Source organism: Ceratosolen solmsi, unplaced genomic scaffold (assembly GCF_000503995.2).
Source record: "Ceratosolen solmsi marchali unplaced genomic scaffold, CerSol_1.0 scaffold61, whole genome shotgun sequence".
Classification (NCBI taxonomy): domain Eukaryota; kingdom Metazoa; phylum Arthropoda; class Insecta; order Hymenoptera; family Agaonidae; genus Ceratosolen; species Ceratosolen solmsi.
The window spans coordinates 911,595-935,914 of record NW_011948435.1 but is presented as its reverse complement, the minus strand read 5'-3'; the positions used below and the strand labels follow the sequence as shown (position 1 = coordinate 935,914).

The window sequence follows — 24,320 nt, the reverse complement described above, 5'->3', positions numbered from 1 at the left end:
AAAATTAATGAAACTTTGTAAAGCTGAGTATACTTTGTTTTGAAAATGACAAATAAAATATTGCTTCCACATAAACAAAGTATAATTGTTCATAGCATTTTTATATATTTAAAAAAACATTAATTTTTCATAAAATATGAAAGTTTCGAAAATTTGAATCTAAAAAAATAATTTAATAATAACTGGATATAATTTGAATATCAAAAATCATTACTAAACAGACACTAAACTAACAAACACAATGAATTATGAATAATTGCGTATTTATATTTGAATCCTTCTCTTCGTATATTCCATCTCATTCATGGCAAATTTTAAAAATTTTAAAAATTAAATGTAAAACTATCCATCTCTTTAAAAAATATTTTTAATTTTTAATATCTTATAAGGAGAATTCAAAGTTTAAAATCTTTTAACATTGTTGTAGTCCCTATAATTTATATATCTTGATTAATAGTCAAGAATGAGAAAAGGATTAATTCTAACACTACCCTATAAGAAAGATGTGATGAAGTTCAAAAAAAAAAAAAAAAAAACTCAAGGAGAATGAAGAAAATGAGTAAACGGTATTTTTTTTCTTGTAAAGTAAATTCTTCTCGTATCCGAGTGAAATTGAACCGCCTGTAAGAACACATCGAAGAGAACTGGATTTACGAACGAAGGATGATATCTGTCTTCCCGAGTATTTTTATTGTCCATTGTGATGACTTTTCTTTTATTTTTGACGACAGTATCAGAGTCTGTTACTGCACCTAAGTCGGCAGTTATTCGTGTAACTATGTGTTTTCGTTTGCTTATTTTATCCTTCGTCCGGAGAAAAGAAACGACCGATATAAAGACATGTGTTTATCCCATATATTATTTCAATTTTTTTCATTTTTTTTTCACCTTACGGGTTTTATATATTTATTATATATGACTCGGTTGTACTAGAAATTGTAAATGTTTTTAATAAGTTTCGATTTAGCTTCTTTATTATTTTTTAGGCAATGCTTTATAGGTAATGTAATATTTACTTGGAATTTTCTTAATACTTAAGTAATTTCCATTTGTCATAAATAGACATGCATAGTTGTTAATTTAATATTTACATTAAACTTCATTGAAATATAATAATGTCAGTAAAATCCATCGTATGTTGCAAATCGATATTATTCACATCTTACATTACAATATTGCAAAGATTGTAGTATGTATTTGTACTATAATTTTTAAACTATAAATATCGCATAGGTACAACTGTATAATATTATGTATAATATCATATATCAGCAAATTAAAAATGTCATTCTCTAATCTAATAAGATCGAAATAAAACATAATTTTATTGCTTCGCATTGATCAATCTTTATCAGCCGTTTCTCCTTCCACATTATCCTTACACTCTACGAGCACACAATAGTGTAAACGAAGCTCAAAATGATTATATTAGGCCAAGTGGCGTGCGTTGGTGCTGGAAAAAATGGTGTGTGTATGTGTGGCACGCGCGCGTGTACGAATAATCAAATAAGTATAGCCCAGGACCGCGGAACCGCCCACAACACGCTTTCGTCCCTCTCGTTTCATCTTTCTTTTCTTCCACCTTTATTTATCCATTTTATTGCTTTCATGTCACTATGCTATTTTACCCTCTAAAAGGGGGGAAAAAAAAAATGAAATTTCGTTATTTCGATTCGACGAGATACCAATATTTATAAATCCGACAATTAAAATATTTCTATAAGAAAGTTTATTCTTAGTTAAAGAAACTAAGATAATATATAAAATAATAATGCTAACTGCTCATTATCTTAGAACAGCACTTATCATTAAATTATACTAATAGTCTTTTCTTTAATATATTAATATAATAAAATATGAAATATTATTAATAATATTTTTATCTTTTGGCTTAGATATTCTAATATTTTTTACTCTCTCATTAATAATAATATTTGTATTATATAATTCCTATTAATATTCCTACATAATGTCCCTTAATATTTTAAAGAAACGAAAATTGATTGTATTAAGATGAATTCAACGTCAATAATTTAATAAATCCATAAAATTATTTATAAAAAGCGGATTTTTTGTTGACATTTATAGCTTATTCGTTTGATTAATTGTACTTCTCTTTCAGAATTTCTCAACGCTCATATATTTTTAACCCAAGTTAAAAATGCTGAATTTTAATAGAAAATATCAATTCTAAAGTTAAAAATATTAAAGTACTAATATATCATTTATTATTATGCTAATATTTTTATCTAACGGTTTTTTTTAATCTTTATATTAGTTATGTCTGTAATCAATTGTTATCAAAATTTATTTCAAAGATAAAAGGATGAAACGATTACCAACGTTTTAAGCAAATTTTAGTATTGACAATTTTATTTATTCAAATATATTTGCTTTTCGTTCAGACAACAAATTCTTTATTTAAAAGCACGTAAATTAGAAACAAGCTTTTATAATTAAACAATTAAAATAATTCGTTGCCGTATGTGTAAGAAAATTTTTTCATCAAAACTATCATAAATGATTTTATCCTACGTAGCGTGTAGATTATATATAAATTAAATAGTAAATAGTGAAATACATGAAAGCCTGTAGATAATTTTATATTAGTAATAAAAATTTACATCGCGAGAATACGTAAAATATAAATATCAAAAGAATATGTGCAACGGTAATTCAAGTAATGAATATTATATAAATTTAAATAATAATAATTATTTTATTGCGTTCGTTATACTTGCATCAAATTAACTTTTATTACTTTGGCGTTTATAATATGCTTGAGAAAAATAAGAAAGTGAATCCTTGTACTCCTAGAATAAGCGATATATATTATTTAAAAAAAAAAAAAAAAAAAAAAAAAAAAAAAATCCAAACCAATGCATAAGCTTAACAAAATTTTCAAAATTTTCCGAACTTACTGCCCCGTTAGATAATTATCACGAAGAAGTTCACTCACCAACTCTGCTTGAGTATATTATGAATGTAATTATTTATTGAATTAAGAAAATCGTATATAATGAAAATGCCAAGCATACGTCGAGAATAGAAATTAAAATGAGAGAAACGAAAGCGAAGGCGAAATTAGCTGCGAAAACTCGGTGGTGTTATAATATAATAAAAGGAACCGGGAATAGAGTTTAGGGATGGAGCGAAGTAGGTATTAGTGATATGTTCATATTATTTTTCTCAGACTGAAAAATTGACACTCACGTCAGAATCGGCGCCTTTGTCAGCTCCAGGGCACGTAAACGACACGTACTCGTGACATCGCTTGTGTACAACGAAGCTACATACTGAAACAGGTCGAAAAGAAAGTAATTACGTAGATCGCCTTTCGATGCACGGCTATGCACTTTTTATCTTAGCTCCGCTTTGCATAATGTATAGCGCGAGCGGCAATTTTGCTTTTCTTTTTCATTTCAAGGACGATTTATTCGGGTTCTTACCTTGGCACTGATAACCCTGCTTTCCAAAGCCCCTATAACAGAAAAACAAATACACCTTCAGACGGACTAACTCCATACGTACATATTCAAACGTTTTAAATTGTTTCACATAACAAGTACGCACGCACGCACGCACGCACGCGCACACACACACACATACGCACACATATGCACACGCATATATATATATATATATTTATTTATTTATTTATTTATAAAAAATACATGCTACATAACTCCAATTGTTTAATTTATATTTATATGTTAATTATAACTCCAATAAAATTATTCATTACTAAATATAAAAAAAAATTAAGTAACAAAATCAATATTCTTTATGGAATTACATTATAAATATGAATTGTACTTCAAAAGTACGAAATATTTATTAGAATATAATATGTTGGACCGTAGATATATCATTAAAGATATACCATTTTCTATATCATTAAAAATAAAAAATATTTCCAATTTAACTGTTTTTTAGTTAGGGTATTAAACAAAAATATATAACAAAATACAATGGAATTAAAATTATGAAGAATAGATTTATTTTAAAGACTTGACGACTTAACATAATTCGCACAAAAACTTCGATTATTTAATTCATAAGTTTTAAAATATACTATTAATATATGTACTTTCTATTCAGTAAATAAAAATATAATATTTAAATCTGATGTATTATTTTTTCAAAACAAAATTTATATAGGCAAAGTATAAATATAATATTAATCATAAATTTTATATTATAAAATGGGTGATTAAGAATTTTATAAAATATTATTTAAATTTAAAAAATCTCATTCAACTACTGTTAAAATAGAAACAATAATAATAACAATAACAATAGTAATAATGACATTTATATTTCCTATTAAATCTAACTATTTACCATAGTTTGAGTATACAATGAAACAATTTTTTTCCTTGCTGCAATATTTAATAAAAATAATCTATCTGTTCAATCAATCAATTTATCAATGAATTTATATAATGCACTGAATGCATTCAATTTCTATAAAAGAGCGCTATGTTTTTTTATTTTGTCAGATTTTAGAAATTTATTACAAAATCTGCTGAAGTTCTATAATAATCAAAAAAAATTTTAATTATAAGTATAAAAATTAAATTATCCATTATGTTGCATTAAATATTTTACATCTCTCTTGATTGTTAAATTATTAAGTTATTAATAAATCTTTAAAGTGTAAAAAATTAAATGGCTAAGTATTATTTAAATATTATTAATAAGAAGAAGAATTTTAATCAATAAAACGAATGTTTGCGGATAATGCAAAAGAATAGGATATTTACTCGCTAATCCAATAGCCTGGCATAACAATAACATTAATTATAATTTAATATTAATCGGATTTTTCTTCGGTAATTGTATATTCTATAAACTTTAATTAAAGAAGAAATTAAATTATAATTGGTAACACAGCTTCTATTATTACAGAACTTTACTAAAAATTACTCAAATTATATTAATCATATTTTAAAAGATAAAATTAACGAAAAACTAATACTCAACACTTATCTCTCTTCTTCTTATAGCCATAAAACTAATATAGTTCTTTCATAAATACTAATTTTAATTATGATTATAAAAAACAATCTAATACAATTTTAATTAAGAAATATAATGGCACCGTAAGTTAAAGAAAATAATGTTCTTATATTTACTACCTTTAGATCTAACAAGAGCTTAAACAATTTAATCTAGTTTGAGGGAATTTAAAAACTACTATAAAATACTAACTCTTCTTAAAATTACATTTGAGCATTATTATAAAGCTTATTGTAAAGTATTTCTTACAAATATATATCTTAATAGATTCCTTCTCAACTACATCTCTTATTGAAAGTACTTCATCAACAGATAAGGAAACCCGTCGCCTTACGATAGCGCATCCTGGAAAACTTTACGTGTATCGTATGTACGTGAATTTTATACACGCAAAGATGGCAAAACTAATATAATGGGGCTCAAAATCACTATGCATAATCGAACAAAATAATAAATAGTAACAATTTTATTGTTACAATGGATTATCAAATAAGCTAAACATAAAGAAATTCTATTATAAATGTATACTCTACCCCCGAGCGTTTCATAATTTTTTTCTTTTTTTCTTTTTTTTTGCCTCTTCTCTTCGTGTTTGCTCTATTTTTTGCTAATAATACATTATAAATCTTGTCATTCATCAAGACTTACCCTAGTTGATCGATAAAATTTTCATCCCCGGCCGAGGACGTTTCGGCGCGAAATTTAATGTTTTCCTTAATTTGAAATAAGTTTATCAATCCACTTTGTGTAATTTAATATAAATTGATTTTTTATTTAATTATCGAATTATATATTCAATATTAGTACAGATTTAAGGATTTGCTCTGCTAGCTTCGTTACAGAATGCAGGATTACTTGATTATAATAGAATTATTAATAAATATGCTAATTATTAATGTATATAATAATGTGAAAGCTATGTATTTATCTTGTATTTATGATGTTCATTAAAATTATCAATCTAAGCAAATTAAAACGAATAAATTTGAATGGTATTAAATTATCTTTTTGTAATGTATCATTTAAAACATTTAAGATCTCTGTAAAAATACTACATATGATCTGTATAATTTTATTTTCTGAAAATAATTTTCCATATTTAATATTTAAAAGGAAATTATTATGATAAAATTATTAGAAACTATTCCCAACATATATCTTTATAACAATAGTAAATAAAAATAAATAATTAATAATATTTTTAATTAAATAAAATATTAATTTCTGATTTATGCGTATATGCATATATATATATATATATATATATGTGTGTGTGTGTGTGTGTGTGTGTGTGTGTGTGTGTGTGTGCGCGCGTGTGGGTGTGTATATACATAATTTTCAAATTAATATTTTATTTCATTCATTTCTGTATATTGTACATGTTATTTTCAACGATCATATTAATATATAAATATAAATATTTATTAAAACGCACATTTAGAAATGCATTTATAAGTAAATTAACTTAATCAATCGATATATTTTAATTAAAATTTATATTTCTGTATGAATTTGAATATCAAAAATTTAACAGACATAAATAATTAATATTTATATAATAAATAAAAATATATTAATAATTAGAAACTAAATAAATATGAAATATCTTAAACTATAATCAAATTTATTTATATTATTTGTATTTGTATTTGTTTTGTATATGTATTTATATTATAATATAAACAATTATTTCATGAAAATGTTCTTATTAAAAATTATGAAAGAAAATAATATAGAAGTCAATGATTTACCGAAATATATTTTATGTGGTTTGAAAAATTGACATTTATTATTTCGTCTCTTACATATCTATCCAAAAGGCTGAAATACTCTTGAGTTCTATTAGGTTTATTTTCTGCTTGTTCATACATACAAACACGCATACACAAATTGCATACATACATACATATGTAGATATATAGATATGTAGTGCAGACGTAGTAGATTCATTTAACGTTACTACTGAATTTTAAAGGAAGAAAGTCAAGGCTTTCGGTAGATTTGAAAGTAGATTTGAAAAAGACTATATGCATATCGAAAGAAAATCTCTTAATCTACAAATTTTTTTTTATTAATTCCTGAGCCCATGAAAAAAAAAAAAAAAAAAATTGTTCACGGTAAGAACGATTGCACTGAAAAACTTATGCTTTTAATGCCCTGTAATGTCGTTCGTATAACATTTTATTCATCGCATACATTTTTTTAAATACTTTTGCCTTTTAGTAATGAACTAGAAAAACTGGTGAAAAGAGAAAAATAAAAATAATGTGAAAGAATACAAATGCCTTGCCCATCTGTGTGCCGTACATATTTGCGTGTGTGTATGAAGCTTTGCTAGGTCGAGGTTTTAGTGATATAGTGAAAACCTGTATGGTAAAGGTACATTTTTAACCTAACGCTCCCTCCATACAGTCATCTCACTCGCTCGTTCAACCTTCTTCGTCTTTTCTCCCACTCTTTCTTACCACCGCGCGGTCATCTCTCTCTCTCTCTCTCTCTCTCTCTCTCTCCATCTATCTATCTATCTATCTATCTATCTATCTATCTATCTATCTATCCATCTATCTCGTACTCACGCTATCTTCTTCCCTTTCTCATTGCCTTTCTCTCTTCTTACATCTTTGTCTATCTGCCATTCGACCTAACTGATTATTTACAATTTTTCGCAACCTCTTCCAGTGTTTATGCGTATCGACGCCTAATACAAAGATTTTCCTGGCCTTTTATACATACCATGACAGAGAGAACCACTTGTCAATCAAATCAGCTTCATAGATAAAATCAATATATAAATTTTTATCGATTGATGTTTTTATGATTTTTCCATCTTCTTCTTTTCTTTTAATCTACTGTACTCTATCTTTCGCAATCGTATTTCGATAATATTGATTTACCTTCGATTTTATAATATATATTCCATTCTATTATCTCTATAATTATTATTATTATTTTTTTTAATTTATATCAATTAGATTTTATTCTTTTAAATTATTTTTAATTTTAAACATTTATCAATAAATTATTTGTGTTTCATAAACTATCAATTATTTTATCTGCTTTATGCTATAGTTATTTCTAAATCATGTAGCCTGAAAAATTAATTGTTGCTTTTACAACACCCACTGTTACTCAAAATATTACAAAAATTTATATCGATTAATTTTTTACAGAATTATTTATTTCATTGTTTTTCAAATATTTGAAATAATATGAGACATTGAATCATAAATACATATAATTTGTTACTACATCAAATTATTGCAATTAAATATAATTTTTGTATTTTATCACAATGGCAATCAATTTAGGTGGAATTAATTGCCAATTGCAATTTTGAGAAAAAATTAGTTGAACGTGTACAAATTGTCTCTGTTATCTAGTCAATAATTATATTTTTCATGAAATTCAAGAGATTCGTCTATAATATTACAAGTATATAAGAAACTTAATAAATCAAAGGAACAAATGATAGATCATAGAATTTTTTTTATTGGGTAAAATAATAATTAGAAAATTAGTTAATAAAATAGTCCAAAGAATAATTTTTGTAATAAACAACTTATGTAGAATCTACAATGCTACATTTGAGCATATTATTCTTATACAATTAATTACTATTTTGATATAATTAACAACAATGAATCGAAAATATTACTTATTATTTTATTTAATACAAAATTAAATGACAATGGCTATAATTATAACTTATATATTTATGAATTTGATAATTCCATGTATTGATGACATTGAAAATTAATGATTTTAAAATTAAATTCATTTTAGATTATTATCTTCATAACTTATATTTCGAATCAAGGACGATATTTTCGTAAATATGTCAGTTTCTTAAACCTCTTAGCATATGAAGATACAAAACTCCATATCATAAAATAATTTTATGAAAACATGTTTTCTCCTTACTTTATACTGTTAAAATTTTTGGTTTATCTAATAATAGAACAATATTATGATAATAATATAAGATAAATCGTGCTTTATATGTAAATGTAAAAAATTGTAATTGCCTCGTAGTACAATTTAATTCTATTTATTATAACAATAGTAATAAAGTAATAAAAATTACTAAATTGGCTGGTGACAAACTTAAATGTTGTAGACAGAAGTAGTTGGGAAATTCATATATTGAAGAGATTTCAATAGACAATACTACGTGGTCTACTTTAGAATTTCGATCTATTTTATCTAGCAAATATTTGCATTAAATATTTGTGCAATGGAATTTCAGTTACTGAAGTAAAAAAAAAAAAGTCGGTACTTCTGCGTTTAATTTTATGCAAATATTGACATAATTGTAAGTAACATTCTTATTTTAGGATTATTCTTCCGAATTTTTATTCCACTAATTTATATCGATTAGAAATATCTCCACTTCATTGAATGAATTTTACATGTCTATTATTACAATTTTATTACGTTGAATTTATAAACTATATAACGTAAAAACTTTAACAAAATATTTCCTTATCTAGTTATTTTCATATCTTATGGATGCATTAGCAAACATAGACTTTAATTGTGTTCATTGTTTTAAAAATTTCGATATTGAAATAACTAAATGTGAATAAATTCGATTTATTATTTTTAAAAATTGTAATTTATTAATAAATAATTGTAATTTATCTGTAAAAAAATATCGATAAAATCGAAATTCAAGTAAATAGTAAAAAAAAAAAAAAAAAACAAATCTTGATTATTGAATTGTCAAATGAACATAGAAGGCAGTATATCACCTTTTTTCTCTAGACATTTCATCGCTATGCCGTAAGTAAATGCTTATCAAAAGAATCTGTCGGTAATATTTTATTTTTTTATTCAATTAATTTCATCCAAATGACAATCAATTGACCAATATGAAAAAAAAACCTTATTTGCTTTATATTAGTCAATCTAATTGAAAATATAGATATGCTTTAGGAATTTTTATATATACATTTGTAATTATCAAGTACGAAATATATTTGATATAAGAATTATTTCATATAATCATTATTATATAGTAAAACATAAAGAGTAGATCTAAAAATTTATTTGTTTATTAAATTTATGTAAGGATTTTGTTAATTGTGCATCGTCATGAGTAGCAAATTATATTTATGCATTATTAACATGGAGAAAATATAAAATTGATTAACATAATTATTGAGGAGACTTGAAATGCTGTTAATTGGAATAAAAGTTACTTTTAATATAATATGCCAATGCAAAATGAAGTTATAAATGGTTGGAGCAAAGTCATAAAAAAAAAAACAAAAACGAAAAAAAGAACGAAAAAAACAAAGGAAAAAAGTGAGCGGTCGAACGAAAGAGATTGTGAAACGAAATTATCGTTACAATATATACAAAAACTCCGAATACAAAATACTAAAATATATTAGTGCTGAAAAATTATTTAATTATAATGAAATTATATCGTTTTAATATTATCATAAAATATGAATTTTAGTTAGTGCCATTGTAATAAAGACAATACCGACTTGCATGAAAATTGTGACCATCATGTTATGTTCTTTAAAATAAATGATCGCAATAAGTAAATGAATAAAAATAAAAAAGGAAATGAAAAATAAGTATTAGAAAAGTGGGACAAGAGAAGCAAGGGAACTATAGTTAAAAATATATTAAACGTTAAATAATCCCTCTTTATCATACTTATAAAAGAAATGAAATATATACTGTGAAATCAGAGGACATAAGTATGCTTTAAGTATAGTTTGAAATTCCATTCGAAAAGATGATATGTTGGTGAATGCTTGTAACTGTTGTATGGCGATGAAAGCTTATAATAGAGAAAGAGCAAAGTTGAAACTCGAGTATTAACTCGGCCGATGTCTGATTAGTCCACATCAGCTGCAAACCTTCCAATACGTAAAGTTTATCCGCTGGCAGCTGTGCAATTTTACATATTTATGCTTAACGCGCCTTATGCCAAGCATAAATCCTCTCTCTCTCTCTCTCTCTCTCTCTCTCCTATTATTTCTCCTTATTCATTTTACTCTCGTTCTCATCTTATTTATCTTGAAAACTCAATTCCTTATATACGTTCGTAGCTTCGAATAATGTAAAGGAAAAGTGCTAATGAAATTCAAAGATTTTTCAATCGAACGATGCTTTTTGAAAATTGGAATAAAAATTGTTTGTTAAATAATCACGCGCGCGCACACACACACACACATATATATGAATTTTGAGAAGCAATTATTCCAGTTGATGAAAAATAGCTTATTCGAAGTAAATAGATTATTTTTCAATTAATATTATTATGTTTATGTTAGGCTATTACTTATTTAATATGTATGAATTGCATATAAGATAAAATCATAAATCATTCGGAAAATATTACAATTTTAACGTTTCAGCACATCCTGGGTGGCCCAAATAATTTTGATATCAAAATAACTTGGATGAAAATTTGCATTAGCACCGATGGATGAATTAAATTTGTGAGAGCATCAAAATAGAAAATTGGAAAAGCCAACCTTTTGTTTTCGGTCGAATTATCCCCGATTATTCCTTTGTGAAATCGTCATTGTTCCTTACGTATAACACGCGTTAAATATTCCGTATTTTCTTCTTTTTTTCTTCTTTTTTTTTTTTTTTTTTTTTTTTTTATTTATTTTTTCGCTGTACAACTCTTTTAAGAATATAGATATTTGCATTTGGCAAAAGCACGGATACTAAGATAACGTGCCAAGAAATAAAACTTAAAGCTAATATCTCATTTAAAATTTCCATTTTAATATGTACTAATCTGTAATTTGTCATTATTAATAAATCCTAAAAATTTATATATATATATATATTTAAATATCTACTTTTGTAGCATAAATTGTGACTTTAATAGCGAAGAAATAAAGATTTATGCCAGTTCACTGTTTTCACTGTTTATTATAAAAAGATAATATTAATGTAGTATTTTGATATTATTTATATGAAATTGTTTCATTTTTTTTAAATTCTCTTTGCTTCAAAATTTCCTGTGCATTAAAAATTGAATATTTAACATTTGTTATCTATTTGAAATATTATAATACAGTAATGAAGTAATTTAATTATTTTATATATATTGATGAATCATATTAATCCAATATGGCATAATTTTAAATTTACATGAAGATTATATACGTATTCCACACAATCAGTTACAAGTAAAGAATTATTACTATACAATTACTTTATAATTAATTATTACAACTTTTAATTATTACCTTTAATCGTTACCGTATAATATACAATTATACTATTTATTAATTTATTGTTTTATTTACTACATTTATAAAAATTGTGTTATTTAATTTCTCTAGTTTCAAAAATAATATAAAAATTATTTTCCAACTTTAAATTAATACAAAATATAATGATTTTATAAAGGAAGCAAATTTAATTTTGTTTGTCATTTTGAATAGCATTTGTGAAAACGGCAAATATCATTTTAATTAAGATCTGTTACAAATTTAAACGTAAACTCGATTTTAACGGATAAAACTACTATCCTGCATTAATAATATTAATACTTGAATTGTTTCAATTAAATCTCTCTTCGTCTATATTTATTTATTCTTTCACTTTTCCCTCAAATAATACCAACGATTAGAATAGGCTTTCCTGTGGGTTTTGCATCCAAGTAAATCCCTAAGTAACCATAGCCGCTTAATAAAATAGGACTACAGTAATAACATCAGAAACATCAACATCAATATCAACAGCATCATCAGCTGCAACAACAACAACAACAACAATAACAATAACAACAGCAGAATCAGTAACAACAGTAGGAAGTGGCATTGCGCGTTGTGCTTTAGTATTTATGGGAAGCCGAAGTCATATAATCCAATTGTTAGTCACGCGAATTTAAATGTCATCGATTCGAGTGCACAATCCTTGTGCTAACCAGAATCGGCGAAGCCATGTCTTTAAAGAAGCACCTGCAAAGAAAATTTAATCTTCCTTGAAATAGAACGAGTGAAAAAGATTGAGACATACTTTGTGTGCGTGCGACGGCTCATTCGGCCTGGAGTGACGATACGCCGTCCATCGACTATTTCTTAAGAAACGAAAAGTTATTATTTTACTTATTCCTTAAATTAACGAATCCTTGCTCCAATTATACTATTAGTTTTATATCACAATTAGTAATCGCCTATTTGAATGAATTTGCTGACGACGTAAGAAAGTATATTTAAAGCATATTTATACGAAATAATTTGAATGTTTAGGAAAATGATATTTGACGTCCATAAGCCAAGAGTTTCGAGTAATTGTTATGTTATTAAAGATTTTTAAATAAATATTACTCGCTAATTTAAAATAAATTTATTATGTTGAATGGGTGACCTATTTAATATTTACAAAGAGTATTTAGTAAACACAATGTGTATTAATAAAATATTTCATAATATATTAATTTTGTCAAACAGTCACATTAAAGAGATTTTCCCTTTGAAACAAGGCATTGACTAATAATTATTGATGACATAAAAAAATAATATAAAAAAAGTAAAATTGATCATAAGAATTTATTTATAATAAAGTATTTACTAAAAATATTTTAAACAAAATTAGCTATTGCTTTCTTATTTAATTATATTTTTAATTAAACGTCACATATACAATTTAACTATATTCATAAATTAAAATTTTTATTATAAAACCAATGTTATTAATTAAAAATGTTATATTAAAAATAAATATTATCAAATTCTAATGAATGTTGTGAATTGTTGAGTCAAAAAAAATATTATTAAAATATGTTCTTTTTTTATTTATGTTGTTGCGTTACGTTAAATTAATAATTAAGTAATGAAAATCATTTTGCTGAATTTGAGAAACTTATTATAAAATTACTAATGCGTATATAATATATATTGAATATATTTTTTTTAATTGTCTATAGGTATTCGTCGTCAAAAAGCTACGGATCTATGTATTAATGGTCCAAACTACTGAGATAAATAAGTTGTCTTGGACAATTATGACAGATTGAATTTGAAAATACACTATCGCTCGGGCTTTATTGCGTTTTAACTTTATAATATTATTTCGTAAAATTATTCATAATATTATTTTATTCTCAATATTCATATTTTTTCAATTCAATTATTATCTACGAAACTTCCTTGTAAATTTGAATACTTATTCACGTATATATGAGAATGCACATTTTTTGTCATAATCACAATAATATATGTATTTTATAAATTAACGATTAAAGAGAAGAAAATCTACAGCTATAATTTATTAATAAATGTTTACACATTTACATATACATATACCAAAGAATTTGCTTCACGAGTCAAAGTTCAATACCTTTTTGTTGTGCCAAACTTAGTATATCACCAATTCTTTATTAAAGCTCAATTAAAACAATTAATTGTAACAACATAATATTTGTTGCATTTAAATTAATTGATTTTTAATAGAATAAATATATTATAGTATTACATAATAAAGTAACTTTAATTTCTATATTAACGATAATAATTCATTATGCGAAACGTATTCAATGTTTGAAAAGTCATTAACTCTTGAACTGTGATGATTAGAATATTAAGTCGCCGCGACTTTAAACTTTTAAATGTTTGTGCTAAATAATTCTCATTATTTTATTCTTCATTTTACTTGTCCTTAATAAAATAAAATCTAAACATATTTCCAGTCAGACCTTAAGGCTTTATCGTAAAACTTTTGATATATAAGATACGTAGATGAATTAACATTATCATGAGAAAACTTTTTCAGTATTTCCTTAAAATTACAAAAATAATTATACGGTACTGAATAATCTCGGTACACGAGTGTCAAACATTATACCGTACGATACCATATCTAAAGAAAAGTATAACGCAACCGCAATTGTGTAATTTGATGCAATTAAAATTTATTTCAATTCTAATTTAAAATCTTACAATGAAGAAAAATTATTAATCCAAAGGGCTCCTACTTTTTATAAAAATACAAAATCAAATATAAGATGAGCGAATAAAGTAAAATAAATATTCAGCGATACGGAAACTGAGAGTGAGAAGGAAAGAAAGAAAAAACGTAACGATAAAGATAGGAATTGTCTCAGTGTAATAACAATAATTTATAAGCTTTATGAGTTCTAATTCCGTCTAATTTAGAATTTGTCTAACCCAAATGCTAAGATGATGTATCATTTACCTTGCCAGGATTTCCACGTATATTTCATCACTTTACGTAAAGAAAGTTTATTAGATATTCGCCATCATATAAAATGGCAAACGCTAAAGAAATGGTTAGAGATTGTTTGGAGAATGGTTGCGAGAAAACGTCGTTCTAGCTAAAAAGCTTTAGTCGCTACTAATTGGGTTAGCCTAGTTTCCATCGATTCTGACTTAGCGTTATTACTACTATTGCTGCTCTCCTTCTCTGCTACTCCTACTATTGCTAATATTTCTGTCATTGATACTGTTGTTATTGTCGGTGTTACTACAACTAGTGACTCTAGCATTACTGCTACTATGAAAATGTCCCGAGCCACTGGTTCTACTCAATGCACAAAAACTCTCTTACACATATATATATATTTAGGTGCACATATATATCTGTGATTTTAGCGTTTAAATTGTGAGTAAAAGTGAAATTTCTTCCTAGAAATAACACATAGATTTGCCGAATACAGCTAATGCAATTCCCTTAAGGTAATTGCTCGATTTTTAATTTTCGAAATTGAATTTAAGGTAGATTTAATTCTATGAAAATATACCGCATCAATTGTACCAACTGTTTGATATTTATGATCAATTTATTTCCGGGCTTGAGAAAGTATCTAATGTAAGAAAAAAGAGAGTAGCATTTACAGTAATACAATTAAAAGTAATTGCTCACTTATTTTGGTTCAATTTTCTAGAAAGAATTTGATCAAAATCGAAAATTAAACTTTAAGATTAAGTTAGGGAAAAGAACTTTAAAAAATAGTTTTATGGTTTAAACAATAAGTTTATGTAAATTATAATAATGAATATAATAATGCATACTATAATAATAATAATAATAATAATAATAATAATAATAATAATAATAATAATAATAATAATAATAATAATAATAATAATAATAATATTCTGGATGTATTGTCTTCGAATTGAAGGTTTTAAATAAAGTTTAATGCATTCGTATTTATTTACTAAATATAATTTAAATTTGTATTAATACTTTTGAAACTTCATTTCCAATAAGTATTGCAATAAGTAAAATACTTTGAATTTAATATTTTTGAAGATTTACAGGAAATAATTTGTTGTATTTTTTGAAAAATTAAAAAATAAATAATTATCATATGAACAATTATAAACTCCGTCTTTGTTTAATAATAGAAAATAAATTAATAAAGAAAATTTTATAAATTAATAGGAAAAATACACTCTTATATAATTATATGATTTTATGAATTATAGAAATTTTTTCCTATTATTGTATTATGTATTATTTTTCGGTACCTCTGCCTTGTGTAAATTATCTATTCACACAGATTGCACAATTCTACTAAATTTATCAACGAAATTATATTCACATGTATGCTCCTGTTAATTAAATAAATCAATATATGTGTCAAATTCATATAAATTACATACTTCGTAGGACGAAAGACGTAGCAAATGAATGTTGTTCAGCTCCTGTCTAATCATTTCATTTGATCTTCGAACATACATTTCACATCTAATTATTTACTTTAAAACTACTTTTTACTATTAAAAGATTTACTATTAATATTAATTATATATAACAATAATTATTAATAATTAAAAATGTTGACAGATATATTCTATAATGACTTCAATTTCTAATTATTCCATAAAAATTTAACTTTTTTATTATTGTATAACTTCTATGTGCTATATATGAAAATTAATTTAACCTAAGATAATTTATAAGATTAATTAGAAAGAAATATCTTTTTTACTTTTTATTATTATATCTAAAAAAAAAAACTGTATATTTATCAACACAATAAATTTTCTAATAATTATTATCAAAATGAAAAATTCATATTTAAAATGTTCTGACTACGATACTATTCTATTTCTATATTCATTTTATAAAAATAGCAGTTTAAAAATATGCACATATCAACACTGAATAGGGTTATAAAAATATATTATTTGAAGTATATATTAATATAATATAATATATATATATTTAAATATTGCTGTTCGCTATTATATTAATTATTTATCATTATTAATATTAAATCGCGAATAGTAAAAACATTAAGCTTCTTCTATCTAAACGTAATATAGAATTTGTTTGTAGGATATTTAAATAATAAATCAAATGTATTATGTACTAAACAAATAGTATTACAATTGGTTAAATTTAAAAACAAGAGCTGAAATATCTCGATTATTACACTATAAAATTCTCCGTTATAATATATAAAATGATTAAATTTTAAATAAGATAACTTTAGATAACCGTAAAAATAATCACCGATAGATGATGATAATTTTTTACAAAAATCAAAGCGTGAAATTAATCGTGTACATCATCGATTTGCTTAAATTGCTGCCAGTAAATGACGCTAACGGACACTATGCTCGATGCTTTCAACAGGAAGTCGCGATTGGCCTTTTGCCAAATTACTCATAATTATCTAACACCTTCCCTCTTTGCTCATTCATCTTTCACTACCGTTTTATCTCCATATCCCTTTTAATCGATAAATTTTTTCTTTTTCCAGTTTGATATTTTATTTTAATAATAAATACTATTTCGATGCATTTATAAAAAAAGAAAAGAAGAAAAAATGCTGTTAAGGTACGTATTCGATAAGGATAATTAGTTTAGAATTATTGTTATAGACGTCAATTTGGTATTAATATATATAGTGTCGCGCGGACATCTTTGGACGAACATGCGCACGCGTCAACGCACACACACACGCACACAATATATATATGTATGTATGTATGTATGTATGTATGTATGTATGTATGTATGTATGTATGTATGTATGTATGTACGTATGTATGTATGTACGTATGTATGTATGTACGTATGTATGTATGTACGTATGTATGTATGTACGTATGTATGTATGTACGTATGTATGTATGTACGTATGTATGTATGTACGTATGTATGTATGTACGTATGTATGTATGTACGTATGTATGTATGTACGTATGTATGTATGTACGTATGTATGTATGTACGTATGTATGTATGTACGTATGTATGTATGTACGTATGTATGTATGTACGTATGTATGTATGTACGTATGTATGTATGTACGTATGTATGTATGTACGTATGTATGTATGTACGTATGTATGTATGTACGTATGTATGTATGTACGTATGTATGTATGTACGTATGTATGTATGTACGTATGTATGTATGTACGTATGTATGTATGTACGTATGTATGTATGTACGTATGTATGTATGTACGTATGTATGTATGTACGTATGTATGTATGTACGTATGTATGTATGTACGTATGTATGTATGTACGTATGTATGTATGTACGTATGTATGTATGTACGTATGTATGTATGTACGTATGTATGTATGTACGTATGTATGTATGTACGTATGTATGTATGTACGTATGTATGTATGTACGTATGTATGTATGTACGTATGTATGTATGTACGTATGTATGTATGTACGTATGTATGTATGTACGTATGTATGTATGTACGTATGTATGTATGTACGTATGTATGTATGTACGTATGTATGTATGTACGTATGTATGTATGTACGTATGTATGTATGTACGTATGTATGTATGTATGTATGTATGTATGTACGTATGTATGTATGTATGTATGTAAATTAATATTAAATTCGAAGGATCGAATAGTAATTAATATCAATATATCGATTCATTAATACATTGAAAATATCTTATTTAATTTTTCTTAATTATTTTACCTTCAATTGACCTAGCGAATATATAAAAATAACTGCAACTGCCAAATCGGTAATATATCGTTATGAATATGAAAAGAAACGGAGTTGTTAATTATTCTTGTTTTTGTTTAAACTATACACGCTTGAAAACGAAAAATTAATAAATAATTAAATACGAAAGATTCTATGAAATCGAGAAAAAATGACGCTGAATAATGAATGTTCACGTACAAGATAAACTTTGTCGCTTCTTCAGTTAATAAATGTTGTATTTGTTAGAGCATACATACCCAGCATAGCGTTTTCAATGTTGCTTGATAGTTTCCGTTCTTATACTTAACTTATAGTCTCATATACTCTACTTATAGAAATTTTACTTTATTAAATTTTAATACACCTAATAAATATTTGTATACATTCGTAAATATTGTACTTTTATATGCTTTGAAACATTTGAACTTAAGCTTATTATAAGTACTTTACCATTTGGTTTACGTAGTCGTAATTTTATACGTACAATTAAGAACAAATAAGTTATTTAATTTTATTCGATCAAAGGATACTCTTATTATTTATTCTTTTATTTAAGAATAGCAAAATGGCGCATCATAATATATAATTAAAGATACTTTCAGGTAAGGTCTAAGGCACTTGTGCCCATGATGATTAATAAACAGTAAGAAATAAATTTGAACGGAATATCTGCATTACGCGTATAAATTATTAAAATATCAACGATTCAAGCAGAATAAATGATGAAGAGAGTAAGGTCGGCAGGCAACTAGGGATAAGTAACATTTTCGATGAAACATCGTTGAGTATCTCACATGTTCTTTTAAATACATTTTCGAATGCGATGGCTTGATTAAATTGATTGAATCGCTACTCGATCTTTCATTGCTAAGTGAAACATCGCTAGAGGAAAGATTTGCGGATTTCTTTCATTCTCCGGGTTACTCCGGCACGTCAATTATTTACACGTGCTCTGTAAAAATGATGAATCTCATCTATCAGAATTAATATTTTTTGCAACTTTAGTTATCTTAAATTCCCGATTGGATTAGTATTATTGTATTGAAATTAGAGGGAACAGTTTATAAACGAATTAATCATTCGTGAATAAACATTTAGAATGTATTTTATATATTTGGGGAGATAGTGACTTGGAAATGTATACTTTAAGATGATGAATTATAATAGATTAGAACTGGATTTAGATTCTTAGATTTAATCTAATTACATAGAAGTATTTGGCTGCGCAAATATCTCGAGGCGCGTAAATAATATTTACAAAAACACTTTACTTTGTAATTTTTGAGTTTGTAATAAAAAATTTTCATCCTACATTTCTCAATATTTACTTCTAAAAGCATACAAATACGTTTATGAATATTCATAAAAATGCTGTAATACGCTGGTCGAGACATAAACAAAAACTATATTTAATTCGGAATAGAATATGAAAGTGTTTTAGATTTTTTTGCATCATTATTAAATTTTCTAGTCAAGATACTTAGTTATATACATTGCTTTTTACTCTTAAGAAACTAATTATTCCTAAGAAAATAAATGAACTTTGTGAAATCTTTACTATAATAATTAATATATATGCGTACATGTGTTATTGAAAACTTAAAAATAGCCTCGCTTGGTTTCTATTTAGAAAAATTAACATTGATTTTCTTTTTAATGTACTAAATGTTGATGTTGAATTGAATTTACATTAAATTTTCATTGATTGTAGAATGAAATCCGATTCGCTTCTCATTTGAACTGAAATCCGAGATTTTAATGAAAATAACAAAGTACAAATTGACTACATTATTACAAATTTTCCAAGTATTACAGTTGAAGATAGGAAAATAATATTTCATTGTTAAAATAAATACTCCATTCTTCTTTCGTATCAAGTAAGAAAAACTTTTTACGCCGATAGCTAGATATTTTTACTCGACAGCACATAAATCATATATCACATTATTTAAAAATAATATTATAAAATGTTATCAAACATTTTACATGACGCATTATTATTAATTTTATGTGACATTGTTATCAATATTATTTAATAAAAAAAATATTTTTTTTTTTTTTTTTTGCTTATTATTTGGTACATTAAATTGATTATTTGAATAATTAAATAAAATATTTCTGATTCATAATGTATATCAATGCACAAAGTAGTGATTTCGTGTCGTTTAAATATCTATGCCACCACTATTTATTTATTATGATCTTACCAAATTATAACCAGTATAATCATACTAATTTATGTTAAATACAAGAATCTAATAATAAATGAGATTGGTTGTTCACATAAAATGGAAATACTCTTTATAAAATATGTCTTCATAGTAAATCATTAAGTTTTCATATACTCGGAACTAATTAAGCGTATGAAAAAAGAAATCTACTTCTGGAAATAGCATTTAATTTATTCAACTACAGCTACGGGGCAGAGTGTGAATAAATAAAACTATATTAGAGATGAATTAAATCTTCCGTTGATTATGGTAACTATTAAGGTAACTAGTTAAATGTACTTCAAAAAGATAGAAACATATATTAATATAAGAAATAAAAGAAATGCAAAAGGAGCAGTTGAACAAGTATAATCAAAATATAAGTATACACAAAAAAATTATAATTAATCCAAATTATAAAGTGACTGTTAAATATTCAGAATAGTGGTGCGATAACGATAAGGCTAAAGAGACTAATGGAATAATATCGATATCACAATTTTTGTAGTCAGTGTGATTATTCTTTAATGATGATTTATGATAATATAATGATGATTTGAACATTTTTTAAAAATCCTGAATGAAATATGGTTATTTATATATATATATATATATATATATTTATGTAAATAACGCGACAGGCAAAAAAGTATAAAGTGAAAGTAGGTTAATATTGCATATAATAAATGTACATTATGTTTAAATTATACGAAATATATATTTATTTATAATAATACATCATTGTTGAGTATTTAAAATGCCAACAGCTACGATACTTTCAACTTATTAATATAAAATAAAAATATCATATACGAAGACTATCCGTTGAATAAAAATATTATGCATTGATGAATATTAAATTTACCAGTATTATGTAAGAATTTTTAAATTAAAATGCTAAACATAAAATAGAGCGTTAATATTGGAAATTAATTCGGAAATTATATTATCGTAAGAAAGACGATATCTGCACTATAACCGATATTGCAAAGGTATTTAAATTCTGAAAATTAAAATGGATGAAACATCCAGTGTGCATAGAAATTAGATAAGGCTAGAGTAATGAGTATGCAAAATAGAACAAATAAGAGAAGGATAAAAGGATAATGCTGAACTAAATTTAAGAATTGCAGAATATAAGTAAATAACTACAGAATAAGAGAGCTAAAGCTTTCAAGATAATAAGGAAATTAGTATGCTAAATATATTCAAGACTCTTTCAACATATAATAGTGATAATTTATAAAAAGATGAGTGATAAAGATTAAATATTCACTATTAACAAATATTAATATTCATTATTTTATTCGAGATTTATTATACATATATAAGAATTTTGTGAGAGTGTGTGTGTGTGTGTGTGTGTGTGTGTGTGTGTGTGTGTATCGAGTATATAAATATATAATGTACACTATATATTGAATGCTAAAAATAAAATATAAAATTATTTTGTTCCTTAAATCAATAAATACAACTGACTCGAGATAATCAATTAACAACATAAATAGCGTATGTTCATAAAAAAAAGTTTATTATTATCTGTATAAGCACAAACAAATTATAGATCAACATAAGCATCGATCATGATAATCTTTTAAATCACCACGAGCTTACCTTACTCTTTTGCAATTTCTTTACCTCCATAACGAGAGTTATAGCGAGAATAAACGTGATTTTCTTCCGACACCTTTGCAATATTCTGTTTTCATTGGATAAATGTAATTAAAGTTCTCGTTCACTTTATGAAATGGTAAAAAAATCCTGCAAACGGTTAGTACTCTTTATATATTATCTTTCGTATGAAATATAAAAACTACAATTTGCTTTATTAATTATGCCTTAGAGAACTATAATTCATCAATTATAAATGTAACCTTATTACAGATATTGATATTATATTACCTATTTTAGATAAAAATTCAATATAATATTTATGCTCAGACCTTTCATACATTTCAAATATTTAAAATTATCCATTACATATAATATATCATTGACATGTGTAGTTTTAGAAGATGTAGAAATTAACAGATATTAACATATAATTATATTTTTATTTTTTGTATAATTTTATTTGTCATTACGATTCTCATTATTATTATTAACATAATACATTATATTATTACCTAACAGTTATATAATTTTATACGTACGTTTATAACACGATATTGCAATATACTGCAACTTAATTCTATCCAAGTTACAGAAAAATTTCAATATCATATTTTAATATTCTATTGCGGTGACTTACAAAGAATGATTATTTGTTCAAAAACAATTTTTTAAATTGTATATTTAGTGATTTATATTAATAAGCTGTTTTAATAAAATTAATTTAACTAATAGAATTTCTTTCGTTGTAAATATGAAGAAAACATTAGATAATAAAAAAATTATTTAAATTAATTTTCAAACAAATAATACTGTAGAAGACTAATTGCCATTCAATCATTATGTGATAAGAAAATCTATAAGCAAAGACTATAATAATATAAAAATTTAATACAAAATTCATTTAAAAAATAAAGGTTATATGAATTCAATAAAAATTTTACTTTATTATTCATTTTTTTTTTTTTTTGCATATTGTTATTTACGTGAGAATTTTTTAAAAGATTTCAAAAGACATTTATTTTATAAGAGATAATTAAAAAAAAATTTTTTTCATTATTTTTTTTATAATACAAATAATATGAGTTATTGTTAATGATAGAAACACAAATATTTATTAATTGCAGACGATAGTTAGTTAATTAATGATCTATCTAGTCTATAAGACTACTATAATTTAAACGATTAAAAATAAAAATCATTGATTTCAATTCATTTTATTTGACGTATAATATATAATTATTTATTATTTATGAGTACGATTTGAAAGAATCCCTCTTAAATCTTAACAAATAACGTATATCGTTAAATGTTGCCAGAATTTGATTATGTGGATTTTTCAACATTCAGTCGAACGTTTTTATGGTTAAGAATCCATCGACATAAGTATGGACATAAGTACAATGAAAACAAATACATATACATTCTCGAGAAATCGTTCTATTTAAAACAAAAAATTTTGTGAATGTAGAGCACTTTGATTATTTGTTTGACTAAATAACTAACAATTGTCATAGTTTTTGTACCTTACACACTCTTT

General features: G+C 24.8%; 1 protein-coding gene across 4 annotated transcripts in view; it reads right to left on the bottom strand.

Moving 5' to 3' along the window:
- Positions 1 to 24,320, bottom strand: part of Pkc53E (Protein C kinase 53E) — a 102,267-nt gene that overhangs the window by 36,540 nt on the left and 41,407 nt on the right. For all 4 annotated transcript variants that reach the window (XM_011502934.1, XM_011502936.1, XM_011502935.1 and 1 more), the window contains exons 3-4: positions 3,450 to 3,481; positions 3,214 to 3,296 (exon numbers count right to left, since the gene is read on the bottom strand). In XM_011502934.1, coding sequence (XP_011501236.1) covers positions 3,214 to 3,296; positions 3,450 to 3,481 — 115 coding nt within the window. The remainder of the gene's footprint in view (positions 1 to 3,213; positions 3,297 to 3,449; positions 3,482 to 24,320) is intronic.